The sequence below is a fragment of the Poecilia latipinna genome, unplaced genomic scaffold (assembly GCF_001443285.1).
Source record: "Poecilia latipinna isolate Pla-1442-1.1 unplaced genomic scaffold, P_latipinna-1.0 Scaffold1930, whole genome shotgun sequence".
NCBI lineage: Eukaryota > Metazoa > Chordata > Actinopteri > Cyprinodontiformes > Poeciliidae > Poecilia > Poecilia latipinna.
The window spans coordinates 24,052-32,374 of NW_015114546.1; the positions used below are offsets into that span (position 1 = coordinate 24,052).

Below are 8,323 nucleotides of genomic sequence, written 5' to 3' on the forward strand. Positions count from 1 at the left end.
CGTAACGACAAACGGCAACCGTCAATATTTGCTTTCAAGAATGGACCATTAAAGGCAGTACATGAACCCTTTTTAGGGCTTCATTTAGCATAAATACCAATTAGTTGGTTCGAAGCCGTTTGCTTGTTGGCGAAGGATGAAGGTGAAAGTGGATTTCTACTGTCTTAAAACGACAAGAGTCTTCAAAAGGTCGAGGCGATTTCATGAGAATATTGTTTGAGGAGCTTTTAAACTGCAGCTGTTAGCTTCAACTAATCTATGTGTATAAAATGAAGATGCCAAGAGAGTTACCTAATGAGACTAATAAATCATAATGTATCAGAATCTCATTTCAAATTTCCTGAATTATCATTTTAAGAATGTTAATGACGCAGAAGAATAATTATGAGGTTTAGCAAACAAATAAGAACAAGTTGGAATTTTAATTCGATGTCAGAGTATGCTACTCTGAAAAAGTGTTTCCACTCTTATTGTACCATGAATCAACTGTGATCAACCAAATTTTTTTTCTTTTAGTTTTTTTTTTACCTTTATATTGATCCATAAATCACCTAAACAGAGCCTGACTCACAACATGAAGTAGGCTTAAAGTTTTTTTGTTTTTTTTTAAAAGTTACACATCATGCCCGGATCTAAATAAAATTAAAAACATTTCTGAAAAATTCGGCAAAACTCTTTGTGCTATAACTACTTCCACATGCTTCCAAACGCCGTTCAAACGTTCAAATATACTCGCATCATTCAACTACTTCCTTTCATTCCAGCTTTTTCATATCTTTTACCGATTTCATAAAATCCCTTTGCTTTTTGCTCACATTACACTCAGCTCCATCGTTCAGGGTTCTGGTAAAATTGAAGAAACAACTTGAAGTTGTTTGAAAATCCTTTTTTGAAGGAGATATTAAGGCAGAACCAGAACTTGCTTGGACTAAAGCAGCTATGCCTTGGGGAAACTCTCATGGTGCGTTCACACAAAACGTCTTTTGAACATCAGGTACGTCTGGTTTACATTCAAATCTACGTGGAGGCGCGTTTCGAGAGTCTAGCGCAATGTGTACCGTTTGACGCATCGAGCGCGTCTAACGTAGATGTTGAATGTAAACCAGATGCGCCTGACGCTCTGATGGTGCGTTTGGTGTGAACGCACCATCAGAATGAGCTGGAGAATGTTGTAAGGCCAGTTTTTGTTTAACACTAATAGATAGATGACTGTGTATTAACCATGTATTATCCAAATTTTCGGCATTAATATTTCCACCAAGCAGGAATTAGTGCTGTTCGCAGATCTTAAAAGCTGTTATTTGTGCGGTGTGTGTGTGTCGTAGCTGACCAGATCGTTGCCGTCTGTCCACTGGAAGTCCTCCTCCACTGTGCGATCATTCAGACCGATCCAGGCGTTGTCATGACCCAGACCTAAAAACAAGCAAGCAGTGTGAGGAAAAGCTTCGTTTAATTACCCCAACTAGCTGATTGTAACAGCTTTTTTTCCTGTTTTGTGGGACTTGCTTAGTTTTACTGCCTTTGTCTTTGTTTTCTCCTGCATTAGACTCTTAGAAGATGGTGGTTTTAATGTCCTGCTTCAATTTTAGGCACCTATTTGTTTTATTTTAAGTTATTGTGGTTCTGAGTAAAAAGCACAGCTGTAATTTCTTTTGATTCTCTCTCTCTCTCCGTTTTGTGTTACGTTTTTTGTTGTGTCACACATACCGTTAATGAACTCCTGCTCGGCGACAGAAAGGACGCCGCTGAGATGGGCGCTGTGCTCTCTGCAGTCCTTCTCTGCATCCTCCCAGGTGTGTCTGTGGCTGAAGTACCTGTGAGAAAACGGCGAGTTAATCTACGTTTAGCACAAATTCAGGTTGAAATGGTTATTTGTGAGCAGATAATGGACAATGTGTAAACGTGTGAGCAATACAAATGGATGATATCAGATTTTTATTTTTTTTTTCCCCCCCAACGTTGCAACCTCATCCGCTCTCATACCTGTAGCAGTGGCCGTGAAACTTCCTCCAGCCGTGCTCGCAGCCTTCAACGTCTGAACAGAGCGAGAGAGAAATGAGAAGTAAAACTAATCTCCTCCTCAAAATTGCAGTTAAAACGCAAGAAGTCCAGATAATCATTAGATGAAAAGCCTGTGGAGGACGCGAGGAAGGAGGAGTGTTCTGTCTCATTTGGCAAATAAAGACTAAAGTATACGACTGTGGCATCTGGAGAAGTTAAATACTTGAACCGTAATTATATGTGCCTACTTTCCATTCACAGCACATGCGGCCCCTCTCTCTGCACTTATTGGTATTCATTAATAACACCAAGGCCTGTGCATTCATTTATAACCGCAAAGCTCAGATATTCATTAATTCTCATTAAGCTGGTGCAGATGCACGCAGAGAGGCTCCCACCTGGAGCCGGATGTGACTGGAGCCAGAGGTGACACTACGTCTGTGTGTTGGAGTGTATTGTGATGAGTGTGAATTGTTTTGTTTTGTGCTCATGTCAATGTTTCAGTTTATGTGACTGAAACATACTGAAACATGCCTCACGCTATATAGCATTGGTTTCTGAATTTTAATTTATATTTATGATATATACACTTTTTACATTTAAATTTTATTTTAAATTTTTAAAATAAAAAAATATATATTTTACATTTAAACGTTTATTTTTTTAAAATTGTTTAAAAAAAAAAAAACTTTTCCTGTTTTAACCACAAACTTCCATGTGTTTTATTTGTATTTTATAAGATAGTGCTGCATAAATTTGTGCACAATTGTGAATTAGGGGTAAATCTTAACGCTTTTGTTCAATTTAGGTCTGACTGGACCGTTCTAACAAACCAGTCCTGTTTTTACTGGTTTGGACTCGTCGGTTTCAGATAAACATTCAATCAGTGACTCTAATCTTACTCTTCCAAAGCGTCAGATTTTATGCATGCACCATAACGTTTTGTTGACAGAAACTCCTACTTGAGTTGTGGATTTCTGATTTCTTGGTCGTTTATATCTCTCCTTTCATAGCCTGTCGTTCTGGCTGCACGGCCACCTTTTGACAGGTTGCTGCCATTAAAAACTCCATTTCCCGACAGTGGACTGAATAGAGCTCTCGGGATGCTACTTCACAGCCTCACCTTGCTTTATAATTTTCCATAATCGTATCTCTGACCTGTCTGCTGTGATGTTTGGTCTTCATGATGCTGTTTGTTCATTAATATTCTCTAGCAAACCTCTGAGGCCTTCACAAAGCAGATGTCTCTACAGTGAGATTAAATTACACTCAGGGCCACTGTGCTGACTAATTGGGTCATACCTGAAGGCAATTGGTTGTACTGGATTTCATTTAGACTAAAATGGGCTGTTGAATACTAATGGATGTCACATCTTTCATGCAAGTCACTGTAAAATAAATTAAATAAAAGGATTTGCTAAATCTTTCCAGTTTACAGTTTTAGGCTAAATTGTGTTGCTTTTTAGTATAAATCTCAGTAAAACACATTAAAGCTGGTTGTTGTTTGGTTTCTCCATCTGACCACACTTGGTTTTAACATGTACTAATAATTTATTTGCTATATTTTTACTAGGAGATTGACCAGCTATGTTTTTCTTCTTGTCATTTAGCTTGCTTTGTGGTGTAGCACACGCATTACTTATTGCTCAGTCATCTGAAGCAAAATTGTCTCTTTTATGACGTCTAAGATTCTTTTTGCTCTTTTCATGACAGAGTTATCTGCAGTAAAGGGTAGACGTTCAGTTACCTGTGCAGTAAAAACTCTAAAATATTCATGCAAATATTTTTTTTTTTCCCCAACAGCCAACACTATAATATATTAAACTACGCTGCTGCTGGTGCATTAATCATAATGTATGTAGTTTCTTTTTGACAAAAAAAAAAAAAAAAAAACGGACTGGAACGCAGTGCTGCAAAGAAGTGATGAAATGCAGATTCCTGCTGCAAATTTTGCCATCGATTGAAATCTGCGCTCGCTCCGTTTTCTGCTGACTGGAAAAAAAAAAAAAAAAAAAAAACAACCTGCAAATAATACACAATCCAGGCACAAGCGCTTGATCGCCTTTGAGATTGAGTCGGTGTTCATCATCCTGCAGCTGTGTGACACGCAGACGCCTTGTCAGAAAGGTGAGCTGAGACGTGGCTGTGCTTTGACACACAGATGCTGCACATTGATTAGGCTTATTTCCTCCTGCAGAGCAAGCTTCAATCCTTTCAAAGCCAACAATGTGAACATTGCTGGAAAGAAAACTCGTCAGCGTGGTTGCGAGCAACAAATTAGTTGCCGCTCCTGCTCTCCGCCAACATTTCTTTTGAACAAGCAAAAATAAATAAATAATAAAAAATGAAAAACGTCTCTCCCTCAGTTGGGAATCATCAGATTCCTCAATGTGTGCATGACTGCAGCACTCTCTCCCTCTCTCACCTTTCTCACACGTGTCTCCTCCGTAGCTTGGCAGGCAGAGGCAGAGGAATGAATCAATCTTGTCGACGCAAGTTCCTCCATTTTCACAAGGCTCGGACTGGCAGTCGTCGACGTCTGTGTGGAGGGGAGGAGAAAAAAAAAAGTAGCAGGAATAGACAAGATTCAGATTTCATTAGGCTTCAAATTAGACATAATGTATTCTGCTCATGTCTGGTTTACAGAGAAAGACCTGAAAAAAAAAAAAAAACAGCATTGCAATTCAGATTCCGAAACAAAATGAGCCGGTGATTAGTTCTGCCTTAAATAGTAAAATGTGTCCATGTTGGTGAGTACATCATCATAATTCAAACAGGATGTGAGGGGAATACAAACAGGCTAATCTCTCCCCCCCACACACTTTTATTGTTTGTGCTCATTCTCTTGTAGAGGAAGGCACGTTGAGAGGCTTTGAAGTGTTATTATGTCTGCAGAGCCTAATGCTTTCTTTTGCATATTGTCTTTATCTACAAGTAACGGCATGAGAGCAACATGTCCGCCTCTATACGTTGCTATACGTTAATTCAACGACAGTGCTGTCGTAAATTTTGTTGTATGACTCAGCAGATCAGTCTGCACCCAGCTGAGGGTCGGGGCTGAGCCCCCCCCTCGTTCCGGCAGATGCCCCCCTGCTGAGGCAGCTGCTCTACAGTGCAGCGAACGCTCGGGGCAAAATCAAGGCAGGGAAAGACAGTATTTCTCTGCAGAGATCAATAGAATATCACTTTATAAAAGTAAATAGATGTCTTCTCTCTGGCACAGCACACAATCACCAGGGCTGAAGAAATTCATTTAATTTCAAAGCAAACGTAAAAGAAAAATATAGCCATCTACCGGATCAAATTTACTTTCCAACATTCTAATGGTTTCTTGGTTTGAAGCAACAAAGAAAAAAACAAAAACAAAAAGGGGCTAAGCAGGAAAAAGGTCAACAGCTGTGAGAAGCTGAATGTGTTCGACAGATCAAACCAGATTGACCTTCAGCCTCATCCAAGGCATCCACATTTCATCATTAGACACTGAGCGCAGGCAGCGGCAGGACATCAATATTCACACAGAAGACTTTAGGCTCACACAGAGCAGAATGCACTGTTCTAATATAAAGGCAAGTGACATTATTATATAAAATAACATTTTAAGCCTTTTGTCTTTGTTGAGTTGATTTAGTGTTAATCCGACAGATAAATTTGACATTTGTGGTCGTTCATCTGGTTTAGGTAAAGCTTTAACTCCTTAAATTGATATAAAATCGCTCAATATTTGCATTTCTGCTGTAAATCCAATGCAAACTGATTAGAGATTCTAGATTTATATTTTGCTCTTACGAGTTGTGTAAGTTACAGCTCACGTGATCACATAGCAGGACAGCTACCGATCAGGCGTACGCTCTTCCTCGCCGAGCTGCTCCTGGCCTGTCGGGTTGCATGTGGATTCCTACGGAGCTACAGCTGGATGCTTCTGATCTTTGTCTTGCTGGAAAATAAATGTTCTCCATTTGCAGATGAGAACAAATTGTCTTCCAGTATTTCCTTGTATTTTGCCTGTAGCATAAAGCGTTGATTGCAGCTCTTCATACCGCAATCACTCGAGACACAATCACTGAGCTTAGCTCCATTTCACTCATCGTGAGACAACGGCAGCTGGATGGACCTCTGTTGAATTAGGTCAGTCACTTTAAAGAGGGGGAATACGTATGTAATCACTTATTTTAGGCGGAGTATTTTTTTTATTCATTTGTCATTATTTTGTAGAGATAAGTTTCCACTTTGACAGAAGAGATTTTGTTGCATTTTGTTGCTCATTACTGATATGGAAATGCAACAAAAAGAGTAAAATCCAAGGTTGTGAATAGTTTTTATAGGCCCTGTATATCTTTGTGGTAACCGTCTGCCAGAAATAAATTGAATAAAGATCCAATAAAAAGCAGTTCTTTTCTAAGGATGCCGTCGTGCGTTGAAACAGACCTAGTTTTCCCTTTTATGTAGAAGCTCTTTACGCCGTAGTGATTCATCGATAATGTTCCACGACTTAAACAACAACAACAACATTTTTCTAAGGATGATCGTTTGCTGAGCTGAAAATTTCTAAAAAGCTGCAAAACTCCAAAGAAGTTCTGCAGCTTTTCTGCAGTTCTTCAGAAAAACTGAAGAACTGCAGATGAAAACAGCCGTAAAAGATTAGAGGTGAGACTGGCTGCTTTGAAGCTAAAGAAACAGAACAGCTCAAAAATTAGAACTACTTTAAAGCTATATACACACCTCTGAAGAGTCACCGTGTTGTTGACCTAAATGAATAATAAGACAGCAGCAAGTAAACCCTCCGGGTGTGGAATAATTGTCTAGCAATGCATTAGACGCAATTTGAATGTTTCTACAACCGAATCAAAATCGATTCGTTTATCATTTTCAATCATGATCATTAAAGGAGCTATTGTTTATTTCTCAAGGGGCAAGAGATCAATTCAACCTTAAATATTTAAGAAACTCTATCGAATTTTTTTGAGTGTAATGGCAAGTTATGGAAACGAGTCAGAGCAAGCAGACATTTGAGCCAAACTAGGGCAGGCATCAAGAAGCAGAACAAGAAAAACAGAAACCTTTATGTAAACTCTGAGGTTTAAGTTTGAGGAATCCAAATGATCGTCCTACTCTGACAGTCTCATAACCTTGAAGCCTCTCCTCCATTCCAGGGGGGAGCAGCGTGGCCTTTGACCTGCCAATCATCCGTTGAAGAGCCTTGTTTCATTATGTAAGGGCTGACGCGCTGAAATCATGTCAAACTGTGTGATCGCTTGGAGTGCGCGTGTGTGCGCGCGCGTCTCACCCACCGATCTCACAGTTCTCTCCAGCGAATCCTTGAGGGCAGTAGCAGCTGTAGCCCGTCCCCTGAGGAAGGCACTTTCCTCCGTGCAGACACGGGTTCGTCACGCAGGGCTCCACCTCAGCTAAACGAGACACAAGAGCACGAGAGACGGAGTTAATTAGCAATCCTGTGAACGGGTGGTCAAATAGATCCAAGCCGGTCATTATTTTCCTGTTAATCCTGGATGATTAGGAGAATTTTGATGCGAGATCAGTTTATGAAGCAGAACAAAAAAACAAAAAAACCCCACCCCAAATAGTTTATCATCGGTGCCGTTCGCCCAAAAACACATATTCCCTCCCCATGTCTGCTCAAACGGATCCGGAGCGCATCAACCCCGCCGTCCGCTCACAGCCACCGTTGTCATGGTTACCACATAGAAAGCGAGCCTTGGCTAGCTCAGCCAGGCGTAGTGGGCAGCGTGAGAACTTCAGACATTAGCCATCCTGAACAGAAATGAGCAGACCTCCCGCTGAGTGCTTCATTCATCCCCTAAATGTCTGCGTGTGTGTGGTCGCCCCCCCACCCCGCGCCCCCTTCTACAAACACAAATTTCCATATCAATGGGCCAGTCACCACGTGTTTCCCTCCTGATCCGCTCATTATTGCAACTTAAGGTCTTTGGAAAGCTGTGGCTCGTTCAGGCTGGGCATAAAAAAAAAAGCTCAGTTGTGGGGAGTCTTTGTTCCTCCAGCTCCGTCTCCGACACTGAAGGCTGCTTTCCGGAGGAGGGGTGAGTGGGGGGCAAGCTTGTCTGTTTGGGTTTGGTGCGGGGTACAAAATAAAAATAAAAATAAAAACATAATTACTTTGGCTATGGTTTGCCCTGAAACTAAACCCAATTTTATGCATGGTACAAAAATGATATAATTGTTTTAATAGATGAAGCAAAATCAAATTCTTGTTTTCAAAATTGACTTGAGTTTGGCTAAAAACAACAAAAAAAAAAAAAAAAAAAGGAAAAAAAAAAAAAAAAAACTCAATGAAATTAAAAAAATT

At 40.2% G+C, this 8,323-nt stretch overlaps 1 protein-coding gene and 1 long non-coding RNA gene across 4 annotated transcripts in view; one reads left to right on the top strand and one right to left on the bottom strand.

Annotated features, from left to right (window-relative positions):
- The window catches only part of LOC106935221 (neurocan core protein-like), a 58,107-nt gene that overhangs the window by 2,317 nt on the left and 47,467 nt on the right, over positions 1–8,323 (bottom strand). For all 3 annotated transcript variants that reach the window (XM_015015583.1, XM_015015582.1, XM_015015581.1), the window contains exons 13-17: positions 7,290–7,406; positions 4,427–4,540; positions 1,984–2,035; positions 1,708–1,814; positions 1,331–1,413 (exon numbers count right to left, since the gene is read on the bottom strand). In XM_015015583.1, the coding sequence (XP_014871069.1) occupies positions 1,331–1,413; positions 1,708–1,814; positions 1,984–2,035; positions 4,427–4,540; positions 7,290–7,406 (473 nt within the window). The remainder of the gene's footprint in view (positions 1–1,330; positions 1,414–1,707; positions 1,815–1,983; positions 2,036–4,426; positions 4,541–7,289; positions 7,407–8,323) is intronic.
- Positions 4–8,323, top strand: part of LOC106935223 (uncharacterized) — a 17,800-nt gene continuing 9,480 nt past the window's right edge. Inside the window, exon 1 of the long non-coding RNA XR_001421853.1 lies at positions 4–315. This is a non-coding gene — a long non-coding RNA (uncharacterized LOC106935223). The remainder of the gene's footprint in view (positions 316–8,323) is intronic.